Here is a 13,954-nt window from a genome sequence, read left to right as displayed (position 1 = left end):
GGATGTGAATTTTAAATTGGAGGCGTTTCTTAACCGGAAGCCAATGTAGGTCAGCAAGGACAGGGGATGATGGATGAGCGAGGTTTGGTGCGAGTTAGGACACGGGCAACCGAGTTTTGGATGAGCTGAAGTTTACAAGGACTGGGAGGCTGGCCAGGAGAGCAGCGGAATAATCGATTCTGACAAAGGGTTTAAGCAGCAGATGAGCTGAAGCAGGGGCGGAGGCGGATGATGGGATGGAGGCGGAAGTAGGCGAGCTTTGTGAAGGGGACAATATGGGGTCGGAAGCTCAGCTTGAGGTCGAATAGGGCGCTGAGGTTGCAGGCCGTCTGGTTCAACCTGAGCCGGTGGCCGGAGAGGGGGATGGAATGTATGGCTGGGAATTATACTTCCTTCTGGCTTCTCACGGAGCAGTGCTGATGATGGTTGTGAAGGAGTGCACAGCCCACAGCAGTTTGTTTACTCAGCTAGCGGAGAGTGGTGGTGAGAGGCAGCTGTGAGTGGTGAAATAAATTGGATCAAAAAGAGGGTGGGGGGGGGAAGCAAAACTAATCCAAATTAAAACGGATCGTATATTTTGCTGCGGGAACACCGAGTGACTGCTATCACCTTCAAAAGCCTGTCCTTAACCAGTATATTAGACGTGAAGGTATTCTCACCACATAACGTACAGACCTTCGACAACATGACAGTCTGTTGAAATAATTACAAACTGACAAAGAAATCACTTGAGCTTCGACGTTCCTCTTATGACCTTGCCTGCACCTTCTCCAACCCAACAGTTCTATAAAATGATTCAAGCACTGACTTTTACCTCAGAGACTGAGGTTCAAATCCAGTCCAGACTGATCAGGCAACAGTCTCCTGTAATAACTATCAGAGCCCGAAGTGAAATAAGTTTGTATCGTCTCAACTCCATTTCTAACGGGCATAAGTGTACAGTACAAAGCTACCCATTAACAACAATTTGTACTTCTATAGCGCCTTTAACATAGTAAAACGTCCCAAGGCAGCACACAGGAGCGATTATCAGACAAAATGTGATACATGAGATATTAGGACAGGTGACCAAAAGCTTGATCAAAGAGGTGGGTGTTAAGGAGCATCTTAAAGGAGAAGATGGAGGTGTGGCGGTTGAGGGAGGTAATACTAGAGCTTAGGGCCAAGGCAGCTGAAGGCACATGCACCAATCAGGGATGCCCAAAAGGCCAGAATTGGAGGAGTGCAGAGATCTCGGAGAGTTGTGGGGCTGGAGGAAGTTACAGAGATAGGGGGGGGCCAAGACCATGGAGGTATTTTAACACAAGGATGAGAAATTAAAAATCAAGGGTTTGCCGGACCGAGAGCCATTGTAGGTCAGCGAGCACAGGGATGATGGGTGAATGGGACTTGGTGCGAGTTAGGACACGGGCAGCCAAGTTTTGAATGAGCTCAGGTCTAGGGAGGGTGGAAAGTGGGAGGCCAGCCAGAAGTTCTTAAATGTCTATTAAGAACTGTTAATTAATGTAATATTGACCCTTATTCAAAGAGGATGTGTGTCCTTTCTGATGTGGGATGTGGAAAAGTCACACTGCTGGAGTCGAGGGTACTCTCGACAGGTTGAGTTTGAGGTTGTGTTGAGACAGTTTCGAAGAGTTTAACCTTGTTCTTTTGCCATGACACACCTAATCTGAAGTGGCTGATTCTGAAAATGCAAATTCTTGAAAAATGTTCCAATCCCTCTTCACCTAAACATCCACCAAATTGTTCATCATCAAATATTGCCAAGAAATTGACCTCCTTAGCACCTCTCGTTATCGCCTCCAGGGGGCGCTAACGGGGTGCTAACGACTTACTGACTCTGCGGCGAGATGAATGACTCCCGCCAACTTGGCTGAGAGGTTTACGGCGGCAGTAACACTTTGCGCACCGATCTTCTGTGCTTGGAGACCATGACGTCATTGCCGTGCGCATTGCCCTGCTAGTGACCCGGACCCAAATTTCGGGAGACAACACCAACAGCTGCAGGAGGCGTTGTTCGGGAGGCCGGGAGTTTTGGAGGCGCAAGTATAAGGGGATGTTGGCGCGAGTAGGAGAAAAATTTTAACAATGCATAAAGTGATATCTTTCGATTGCTCCTGAGCTGCGATCGATCAGCCCAGCACTCTGCTGGAGTGCTTGGGGCTGATCGGGCTGGATCGCAGCTGCCGTCGGGGGCCAGCTCACTGGTCCCAATGTGGAGCCTGCAGCGAGGGCCCTTCCCTTTATAGGAGGGGAGGAGCCTCGGATCACGGCAGCGCTGCACGGGACAACTACCTCCCCGCCTGCACTCCACCTCCTTCCTAGTGCGCAAACACCAAATTTAGAAAAAGCTGGGAATCATTAGCGTCTGGCGCTAAGTTTCCCAACTTTCAAACGTTACCACCCCAAACGGGCGATACTGAATTTCTCCCCCTATATCTGCACTCCTCCAATTCTGGCCTCTTGAGCATCCACGATTTTAATCCCTCCACCATTGACAGCCATTCCTTCTATTGCCAAGGCCCTAAGCTCTGGAATTCCCTCCCTAAACCTCTCCGCTTCTCTTTCCTCCTTCAAGACGCTCCTTAAAACCTACCTCTTTGACCAAGCCTGCGCTAATATCTCCTTATGTGGCTCGGTGTCAAATTTTGTTTGAACATCGCCCCTGTGAAGTGCCTTGGGACGTTTTACTACGTTGAAGGCGCTATATAAATGCAAGTTGTTATTTTACAAGATCAAGGAGACTGGAGAGATCATGGCAGAGATTTAAAGCTCAGTGGCAGAGGCCTGGCTGTTGTTTCAGCAGTTCATAAGATACTAATAAGCAAAGTTCAGTTTTAGTTAAGACACGAGTGAATGACAGACATTTCACCCGGGTCCTGATCTCATCTCAGCTTATCAGGAGACTGTAGCAGGCAAACTACTGAACCATGAGTAATGAATCATTGAGTCGTTGCTTGCAGGCTCCACACTGTAACTGAATCTGGAGATTTCAATGGCTCATAACCAGGATCAAGCCGAATAATATTGGAAGCAAGTATTCAATCCGTCTTACTTGTGTGCATGTACTGTGATAACTAAGGCTTTCCCCATTATCTTCAGGCGCGCTAAATAAAAGTCAGTGTTGTAACAATAAATGGCGAATTATGAGCTGCTTTGTGCAAACCTATTTCACTTCAGGCTCTCACTGTCATTAATCAGAACCTAGGTCCAACTCCAGAAGGCAAAGGGCACTGTTTAAATCATCTGCACAATCATTTTTCCAGGCGTCAGCTCCCCTTTCCTTTGACCTCTGGCTGTAATCCTTCTCCCACCCCCCAGCACTGCCATCACCGGTAACGGAAAGCTCCACAAATGTGGCATATTAGGACTGCATTCTGCTTTTATATCGGCTGCCTTGGAAGCTCTGTGCTGAGGGACTGCACAGAGAATGTCAAGGATTTTAGCAACAGAGGAATTCGTCAAACTCGCAGATATTTTGGAGATCCGTGTCATGAAGTGTGCCTAATGCAAGAAGCAAACCTTATCTCTCTCCCAGTCTTTCAAATTCCATTCTTGGCACCTATAAAAACTGCCGCTGAGAATATATCTATTTTTGACGGAGATACGGAATTCTGGCTGCCTACTCTGTCATCAAGAATCATTGTCCTCAAGATTCATGAACTGAGATAAGCCTTCCATTTTAGTACTTTGTAAGCAGTGTTCTGCATTGGAATCATTATCTCCCTTAATTTGGCACGACTTTACTTTGTTGCAGATTCAATTGCTGAGAAACTTGAGGGGACGAAATTGCTCCTTTTTATAGCCCGGGGGCGCTAACGTTTTCACCCGGGAGACAGGGGGCGCTACCACCTCCCGGGAAATTGTCCCGAAGGTTTTGGAGGCGCTGTCCCGACAGCGCCGTGACCCACGGTTAGCTCCCCGGGCCGCCATGCAACCGGCGATGACGACATTGCCATGCGCACCGACCCCTTAACACCGCATGGAGGAAATTGTCCCATGGGCCAGGAGGCAGGCATACATCCACTCTCGGGGCACTGTTTAAAGGGGAGGCCTGCAGCGCCTCGGGCCGCCATATTTGTTGGTCGGCCGACTCTTGGGTCGGCCTGACCATGGCGGCCTTAACGTGGACCGGGCCGCCATCGTACGGCTTGCAGAGTGCGCAGCGGCCCTCCCTTTTAATGGAATCAGCGCTGCGCTAACGCCACGGAGGCGCCCTCAAAGGAAGCAGAGCTCCAGAGACAGCATCTCCGCTTCCTTTGAGGGGCGTACGGCCCAATTCCACGTCAGGGGCGCGGGACCTTTGGGCCAGGCGATAAAAGTCCCGGCCCCGTAAGGTTACCATCCTCGATAGGGGCGTGGGGCAATTTTGCCCCTTGAGTGTCAATGGACAGGTGCTGGTTTGCTGTGACAGGGCAATGTCAGATTTTCCTCGACGAGACTAAACCCTAGCATAAAATGTAACTGCCAAGCATTTGTAGCTCATTCATTCCCATCTTATCAGTGTGAGTTCCCTGACTGCAGCTCCAGTGAGAACAATGCCAAACAATACCTTGTCCACCGAATGCATTACCGTTTAGTTTGTGTTAGGCATTTAATATAATAAAGCTTTCAGATAGCTGTGATAAAGTATTCCATTACATTTTTTACTGTGAATATTGAAACACCCTTGTATCGTCATTCTAATGGCTTGTTTATGAAGTTCGGAAACACTTCTACACACAAAGGGTGGTAGAAATTTGGAACTCTCTTCCGCAAACGGCAATTGATGGTAGATGCATTGTTAATTTTAAATCTGAGATTGATAGCATTTTGTTAACCAAAGGTATTAAAGGGTATGGGGCAAAGGCGGGTATATAGAGTTAGGCGCAGATCAGCCATGATCTGATTGAATGACAGAACAGGCTCGAGGGGCTGAATGGCCTCCTCCTGTTCCTATGTTTGTATAATAATAGCATGCAGGAGGCATACTGGGATTGAGGGAGAATCAAACCGAGTATTGGCGGGGGGGGAAATCTGGGCAATCTTTATGTGTGAAGAGAGAAACAGAATTAACGTTTCATAGCGATGACTTCTGCCAGAACTGGAAAAAGTTAGAGATGTAACAGGTTTGAAGCAAAGAAAGGAGGGATGTTATCTCTGCCCCTATTTTTTCACATGGCAGCAGTTGATTCTGCCATTCCCATTTACACCCCTCCAGACCCATATTTTTTTTCTGTATCGATCCCATTACCATCTCCTTTCGCCTTGCGCTATCATCCCTTTTGTCATTTAATCACCCCTGCCTTCCCAGCTATCACAGACCTTCCCTTTTGTTCTTTCCTCCCCTACCCCCTTTCCCTGCTCTTGTTTAAAACCTGTTACATCTCTAACATTTTCCAGTTCTGATGAAGGGTCACAGACCTGAAACCTTAACTCTGTTTCACTCTCCACAGATGCTGCCTGACCTGTTGAGCATTTCTCGCCTTTTCTGTTTTTATTCCAGGGAATGTAAGCTGGGTTCTGCCAGGCTGGAACCCAGATGCACCCCACTGGTGTGCAGCAGATCTTTCAATCATTGGAAAATATTTGATATGCTAATTGTGAGTCATGGAGCTGTTTCTTGGACATTTGCTGCAAGGAAATTGGGTCCTGTTAAAAAGAGGGATATCAAGTGCAAATTTTTTTAATAGGGAAACCAGCTCAAATGCTTCCAGTCCCCTGCTCAATTGTTAATGTTCCTTATTTATGACTCTAGTGTTTAGTTGAAAAATTGATATTCCAGTCAGGCATCGTGAAACGGGCCAAATGGTATCTTAATTGGACTGCCTGTCAATGTAATAAATGGAAAGCTTGGTGCGGTACTGATATTTTACCATTAATATCATAACAAGCACGTGAAAAGAGCAAGGCAAAAGAAGCAGAGGCGAGATGTGGAGATTTTTTTTTACGCATCGAGTTATGATGATCTGGAACGAACTGCCCCTTTAACAGGCTGTGCGGCCCATTCCAATTCCTGGGCATGCGCGGTTTTTCCTATTGTAACGCCAGCAAGCGGCCTGCGCTGGAGCTCCAGACAGCTTAAAGGGAACATTGATTGGATCGCTCTTTCAAAGAGCCGGCACAGGCACGATGGGCCAAATGGTCTCCTTCTGTGCTGTATCATTCTATAAGGGTTTCAATGACTCTGCCACTATGCTTTGTGCTTCACAACAGTGTAAACTGACAGTATATCTCCGGATTCAGCACCCAACCCTGACTCTCAGACACAGCAGTATGAGAGACCCTTGGGGAAGCTGTCTACACCAGTTGGTGTCAAACTGCATTTAATCAGTTCTCAGAGGGTCTATAGGATCTCTCTGGCGCTTCAGAAACAAAGATTGCGGGTGCTCCCACCTGTGCTCTCATCGTTTAAACCTACTGGTCAGGGAGCAGGGCTCTGTGTGTGCGCATAAAGCATCTTGTGCAGAGCTCTCTCCTGGCCATTACAGCATGATTCACAGCTCACATCCTCATGAGCTTCCTCTTAACACTTGATTTTCCCAGAAGTCCTTTCCGCCTGTGTCACACAGGAGGAAAATTCATCGATTCATTCACTAAACGTAAAACTTTTCAAATCTTGGCTCACTATGCTCGCCGCCATTGCCATGTTGTTTATTGCACTACCTTGAATTCACGCAACCGATTGATCCATGTTTCCTGGAAATTGCAGTGACTGGTGAAGTAAAAGAAGCCAGCAATTCATTCCTAATCTGGATGGATACCATCCTAAAGCAATTTGGTTCAAACATCTTGTCTATGTTTATGCTAGTAAATGGAGTGGGGAAAAAAATTGCCTTTGCAGAATGGCATCAGTGTCACACCATACTCTTTATTTTTTTAATTCATTCCTGGGATGTGGGCATCACCGGCAAGACAAGCATTTATTGCCCGTCCCTAATTGCCCCTTGAGAAGGCGGTGGTGAGCCACCTTCTTGAACCGCTGCAGTCCGTGTGGTGAAGGTACTCCTACAGCGCTGTTAGGGAGGGAGTTCCAGGATTTTGACCCAGCGACAATGAAGGAACGGCGATATATTTCCAAGTCAGGATGGTGTGTGAGTTGGAGGGGAACATGGAGGTGGTGGTGTTCCCATGCACCTGCTGCCCTTGTCCTTCTAGGTGGTAGAGGTCACGGGTTTGGGAGGTGCTGTCAAAATCTTTATTTATGATGACTACAATGAATGCAGCCATATTGCAAAGCGGTGACAAGCTTCTGAGTAAACGATTTTTTATTTAGTATGTGAAAGAAGACTACACTGCCAGTCATCTGCTGCTCTAATCATGAATTCCTGTTATTTTCTGTTCAAAGGTGACATTGGAGGTCAGATGGGTCTGTTCATCGGTGCAAGTCTCCTGACTATACTGGAACTTTTTGACTACATGTATGAGGTAAGCTTTTGCAAGTCATTTCGCGCGAGTCTTCAGTGCAAAGTCTCAGAAGAAGGGAGTCCGTACTGTTTTGTTGCATGGAGAATATAAGAACTGATGGATTTAAGGGGAAGCTAGATAAGCACATGAGGGAGAAAGGGATAGAAGGATATGCTGATGGGGTGAGATGAAGAGGGGTGGGAGGAGGGCCGTGTGGAGCATAAACACCGGTAAGGACCAGTTTGGGCCGAATGGCCTGTTTGTGTGCTGTAGATTCGATGTAATTCTTTGTAATTCTATGAAACTGACAGTGGCTCGGTTGGTAAATGCACCGCCCGGTGTGGTACTGAGCCACACAGACTAGAAATGACCAAAAATTGGATCACTGGTCTATGCAAAGTTCACTTTCTATCAATCAGACTGGTGTTACAAATAATAATTATCAAGTGGCCAGTTTGATACTCGCATCATTTTTCCCCCCCACACATTAGTGACCTGAGATAAATAAACACGAAGGTGAGAACAGTATATGATTTCCCCCTTCCCCCATGGTTGAATAGAATGGTGGAACTGGACCGAACCTGAAGGATGGCTACGTGACTGAGATAACACAAGGTTGCCAGTGCTGATTGAAACATGAATCGACGGGTGGAGGAGGGAAGATTGAGATTTAAAAAAAAGTAAGGCAGAAGGTCTCCCCTCACTCTACTGGCTGCAAGTGGTCTGCCGGAAATGAGTTTAGGCAGTCTTAAGACTAGTGGACATCAACCTCTGATTTGGCACTAGTTGGCGATTTCACTCGGGCTACAAGGATGGGTGGTGTAGAAAATGGAAAAATGTACTAAATGTTTCAGTGTTTGACCAAAGTGATTGAAAGAGAAATGTAATCCATTTAGAGTGCATAGGAGCCGAGAGATTCCTCTTTTACTGCTCCGAAGAATTTCTGCAAGACTTGACTTGGCACTACACCAAATTGAGGCAACCCATCAAAATGTCAGGAAAATGCATCAGGCAGTTAGACGTGTTTCTACTCACCCATTACCAATACAATATGGCCAACCCTGGGTAGACGCCATTTGTCTGGAGAAGTTAACTTCAAATGATCCCCGTGGCATCCATTTTCTGAAAGCTTCAGCGTGACGTTTACTGTTTGGAGGAGGCAGAACAATGGTAGCTGTCCCAAAAGTGACGGCACATTGCGATCTATCTGCATGCATGATTACTCCGTGTAGACCCAGTTACTGTTAAACTAGCCCGATGATGCCAGTAACTTGATGCCAGCCCGGGGAGCAGAAGGAGCAGCGTGGCGGCCTAGCCCAGCAGTCTGCACGGCCCCTGGCCTGCGAGCACCATTGGAGCAGGCCGGGGAGCGGAAGGAACAGCATGGCGGCATACCACTCCAGGGAGCAGCATGTGCTGGAGCAGGAGAGCAACGGCAATGAAGAGGGACATCACCAAGGTTCAGGTCGGTGATTGGAGCGTGGGCAGGTACAGCAGGAGAGGCGAGGTCGGGGCAAAGGAGCGGCGAGAGATCGTGGAGCGACGTGATCAGGGCCCAGGAGAGGTGAGGGCCCAGGGGCAGCACACGCTGCGATACGTGCGCGCTCTAGGTCTGTGCAGCAGAGCTGGTCTCCAGTCGTCTTGGTTAATCCTTGCCACTGGACCAAGATCTAGCTCTGTCAGGCCCGTGTGGTGGCTGGTGGGCAACGGCTACCACACGTTAAAAAAATCCGCACACAGGCATCTTCCACCCTTCAGGATTTAGTTCGGGACCTGGAATTTTAGGTCCTTCATTGAAACACCTATGAACTTTTTGATGTGGAAGCAAGTCATCCTCGATTCGAGGGACTGCCTATGATGATGATGATATCCACCATTTGATTTGAGCCTGTCTGTCGAGCTTTCCAACATCTCCTCCAGTCAATTTTAATTGGTATTCCCAGAGAACTTTGGGACTTCAAAGCTCGATCAGGCTTTCAGATCTTAATTTGAATCAATTCTGCCTCTGCACAAAGACATTAACCAGTGCTAAGGATCCATCAGTCTAATCCTCCTTAAAAGTTCAATTCAGCTATTGTGTGCATAGTGATGTTTGGGAGGAGTGTTGGCTTTAAATAACAATCAATTAGAGTGAAGCACTCAGACACAGCTCTTAGTGCTTTTTATGCTGGAGTTTTCAACCAGGATGAAGACATTATTTGATCGTCCTTTTACTCAGGCTTTGCAACCAACAAAGGCAGGCAATCTAACAATATCATTATGCCCCCTTGGACGCTGTCAGTGATGGAGCTTACAGACTTCCCTCAAAGAGGGGGAGGGCAAATTGGAGATGTCTCCCCACACTGCCCCCTCGCCACTGGATCAGGAACACCATTACCAGAGTCCGAGACTTTAAACAGAGTGCGACCACTCCAGGGACTTGAGTACATAAATCTAGGCTGGCACTCCAGTGCAGTGCTGAGGGAGTGCTGCACTGTTGGAGGTGCCATCTTTCGGATGAGACATTAAACCGAGGTCCCGTCTGCCCTTTCAGGTGGATGTAAAAGATCCCATGGTACTACTTCTGGCCAATATTTATCCCTCAATCAACATCACTAAGACAGATTATCTGATCATTATTGCATTGCTGTTTGTGGGAGCTTGCTGTGTGCAATTAGCTGCCGTGTTTCCTACATTGCAATAACAACTACACTCCAAAAGCACTTCATTGGCTGTAAAGCACTTTGGGACGTCCTGAGGTTATGAAAGACACGATAGAAATGCAAGTCCTTTCTTTCGTGCCTTCAGCTGCCTAGGCCCCAAGCTCTTGAATTCCCTCCCTAAACCTCTCCGCCTCTCTACTTCCCGCTGCTTCTTTAAGACACTCCTTAAAACCTACCTCTCTGACCAAGCTTTTGATCATCTGCCCTAACATCTCCTTATATATCATGGTGTCAAATTTTGTTTTTGATAATGCTCCTGTGTAGTCAGGGTTCTGTTATGTATGTCGATGCTAGGGATGTTGGCCTGGTCGAGGACACTGATGTTGGTGCGTCTGTCCTCCCAGGGGATTTGCAGGATCTTGCGGAGACATCGTTGGTGGTATTTCTCCAGCGACTTGAGGTGTCTGCTGTACATGGTCCATGTCTCTGAGCCATTCAGGAGGGTGGGTATTACTAATGCCCTGTAGACCATGAACTTGGTGGCAGATTTGAGGGCCTGGTCTTCAAACACTCTTTTCCTCAGGCAGCCGAAGGCTGCACTGGCGCACTGGAGGCGGTGTTGAATCTCGTCGTCGATATCTGCCCTTGTTGATAATAGGCTCCCGAGGTATGGGAAATGGTCCACGTTGTGTTGTCGACCAGGCCAACATCCCCAGCATCGAAGCACTGACCACACTCGACCAGCTCCGCTGGGCAGGCCACATTGTTCACATGCCTGACACAAGACTCCCAAAGCAAGCGCTCTACTCGGAACTCCTGCACGACAAACGAGCCCGGGCAGAGGAAACGTTTCAAGGACACCCTCAAAGCCTCCTTGATAAAATGCAACATCCCTACTGACACCTGGGAATCCCTGGCCCAAGACCGCCCTAAGTGGAGGAAGTGCATTCGGGAGGGCGCTGAGCACCTCGAGTCTCGTCGCCGAGAGCATGCAGAAACCAAGTGCAGGCAGCGGAAGGAGCGTGTGGCAAACCAGTCCCACCCATCCTTTCCTTCAACAACTGTCTGTCCCACCTGTGACAGGCATTGTAATTCCCGTGTTGGACTGTTCAGTCACCTAAAGAACTCATTTTTAGAGTGGAAGCAAGTCTTCCTCGATTTCGAGAGACTGCCTATGATGATGATTTATGTCTGAGTTCAGCTTTACTGATCCCAGGGCCATCTTAACTGAAGTGTCATCCCCTGGCTGCTTGTGGGGTGTTTTAATACCTCATAGAGTATTGGCACTTTTCTTCACTGTGACAGCAACTGTCCAAAAGTTGACAGTTTTGTTGATAGTTGACAGGTTATTCTGACATTCCCATGAGCAATACATGACTTGCCACACCTTATCTATTTTGATCTGTTACAAGTGGTTCCCAGGTCACCCTCTGAAAGTCTCAAGGATTGCCTGTTCCTTGCTTCCTAAAAGCACTGACCTTTCAGACTCATTGACATTGTGATGGGAACTGCTACTGTCTCACTGTCTGCTAAAGCCACCTAGATCATAGTGAGCCTTTAGCTTAATGGTAGCATTCCCACTTCTGAGTCAGATAAGTGCAGAGTTTGAACCCTACTCCAGACAGTCCCGGAGCTCCGGCTCTAAATTCTGGGTTGTCGGCCAGCAGCAGTGTGGGTGGCTCCCCCGATCATATATGTTGTGGGAGCCGATAAACCCCTATATCGGACCAACCACCCTATCAGCTGGTATAAAGATGGTTACGGCCATGGAAGGAGAGCTGATGTTGTGCCTGTCAGACTGTTAATCAGCCTGCGAGAAGCCTTCCACTACTTCACACCGTTCTCCAAGGGAAATGTGTGCAGATTAAGAAAAACTATTATTAATGAAATGGAAGTTGTAGCACTCCTGTGGAATTGCAACCACAGAATGATAAAGTTAAACATGATCTGGGAACCACAGAGTTACGATCAAGTACATAACTTTAAAAGGGCTCAATTTGATGAAATTAAGTGGTGGTTTACTGAACAATACTTCAGTAGAAGACTCGTGGAACACCTTTAAAGTATAATGTTGAGCAGTCACAAACACAACCCAAAACGGATCAACAAACAAGTTAGAAGTGGGATAAAGATGAAAATGGCCTGCAGAAATCCTGTAGGGAGAAAGGGGAAGGGGTCCACTTGGGTGAATATAAGAAAATGCGGAAACATATGCAAAGGATGATCAGCAACGTTCCCGTTAAGCCACGCAGGCCGGTTGCTGGCTTCTCAATGGGAGATTCCACGCATGCATGAAATTTTGAACGGGCCGCGCAGCACTTTAAAAGGAACGTGCACCCCCCCAAAAAAAATTAGGGGAACATTGGTGATCAGAGAGGCAAAGGGCAACCTGGGGACGGACATCGCGGCTGAAGCTAAACAAAACAGCAAAAAATTCTTTGTGAATGAGTACTTCTTCCGCGTGCATGAACAACATGCCCTCTCCAAACAAAGATTCCCCAAGTATAATCAGCGACTTCACTGCAAATGAGATGGAAGACCTAGACAGGCTAAATGGGCTGAAAACACATATATCTCCAGGAATAGATTGTATTTGTCCCGGACTGCAGAGAAGGACGATTGTAGCCCATTGCATTGAGAGAGACGAGGGAGGAGATTGGTGAGGCAGTGACAACCATTATGACTGAGTCAATGAACACTGCCAATCATTGATGGGGTCAATAGACACTGAGGAAGTACCAAAAGATTATAAACAGGCTAATGTGACACCCACATTCAAAAAAGGTGCCAAAACAAACACAGGCAACTACAGACCCATGAGTCTTCCTACCACTCCATGCAAAATAATGGAATTGATTATCAGGCATAAGCTTGTGGATTATCTATCCAACAATATTTGGTGAGTTATGTCAGAATAGGAGGAGGTACTGAGTGTGGTGCCTCAGAGCTCAGTGCTGGGAACGCCATTGCTTCTAATTGACACAAACTACGTGGATTTAAAAAATCCGTTCAAAGTGGCCAAATTGGCAGGTGATACCAAACTGACAATCCAAAGAGGCAGCTCAGAAATGACGGAATAACATGTAAGTGGGCAGAACAATGGCAGATGAAATTTAATGCAGACAAGTGCAAAGTACTGCATGTAGGAAGAAGTAATAGATGACATACATACTCCACGAATGGTGTTGAAATGGCGAAGGCTGAAGCTGAACGCTACCTAGGAGTCTTAGTAGACACATTGCTAAATTCAGATGGTGATATCCATGTTCGTCAAAGTGAACATTATTCCTGGAACAACTGACAGCTATTATTGGCTTCAAATTTGTTTATGGATTGAATTTATGTAACTTCAATTCCATTAATTACAATTCATTTGCCATTATAATTACACTGAGTTTAGAAACAAGACACAGTGCCAATAATAAGCTCAACAACGTGCACTTGCAAGGGCTCTTACCAAGCCAATAATAGGCTAAATAATCACTGCCATAGCAACCCCCACTGTCCCTGAAATACTATCGACCGTATATTCTGTAAATTTCCAATGCTGAACAGCACAAAGTCAGTTAGCCTGCATCAGTGCTTTGGATTCATGATGTTCTCACTCACAACATCGCATTTAGATTAATTGTCTTGCCTGTGTGTATTCATTATTGTTTAATTAATTACGAGTATCGATAAAGAGGCCTTTGGATCTTATTTTTGCAGATTTTGTGCCAAAACCCTCATGGACGTTTGGCACGACACAATAGTAAAGGTGAGCTGTCGTGAAATTGAAGTCCTCGCACATTTTTCACTCGCCTTGTTGCATTCCGCAGTTGCTACATCCAGGCTTTAGAACAACAACTTGCATTTATACACCGCATTTAATGTAGTAAAATGTCCCAAGGCGCTTCACAGAAGCGTTACCAAACAAAATTTACATA

General features: G+C 46.8%; 1 protein-coding gene across 3 annotated transcripts in view; it reads left to right on the top strand.

Annotated features, from left to right (window-relative positions):
- LOC139240933 (acid-sensing ion channel 1B-like) overlaps positions 1-13,954 on the top strand; it is a 357,576-nt gene that overhangs the window by 306,332 nt on the left and 37,290 nt on the right. For all 3 annotated transcript variants that reach the window (XR_011588759.1, XM_070869476.1, XM_070869477.1), the window contains exon 8: positions 7,328-7,407. Coding sequence is in view for 2 of the 3 variants with exons in the window: in XM_070869476.1 (XP_070725577.1) it covers positions 7,328-7,407 (80 nt within the window). In the remaining variant the exon portion in view is untranslated. The remainder of the gene's footprint in view (positions 1-7,327; positions 7,408-13,954) is intronic.

Source organism: Pristiophorus japonicus, chromosome X, assembly GCF_044704955.1.
Source record: "Pristiophorus japonicus isolate sPriJap1 chromosome X, sPriJap1.hap1, whole genome shotgun sequence".
Classification (NCBI taxonomy): domain Eukaryota; kingdom Metazoa; phylum Chordata; class Chondrichthyes; family Pristiophoridae; genus Pristiophorus; species Pristiophorus japonicus.
The sequence above is the reverse complement of the archived record's forward strand: the minus strand, read 5'-3'. Positions and strand labels throughout refer to the sequence as shown.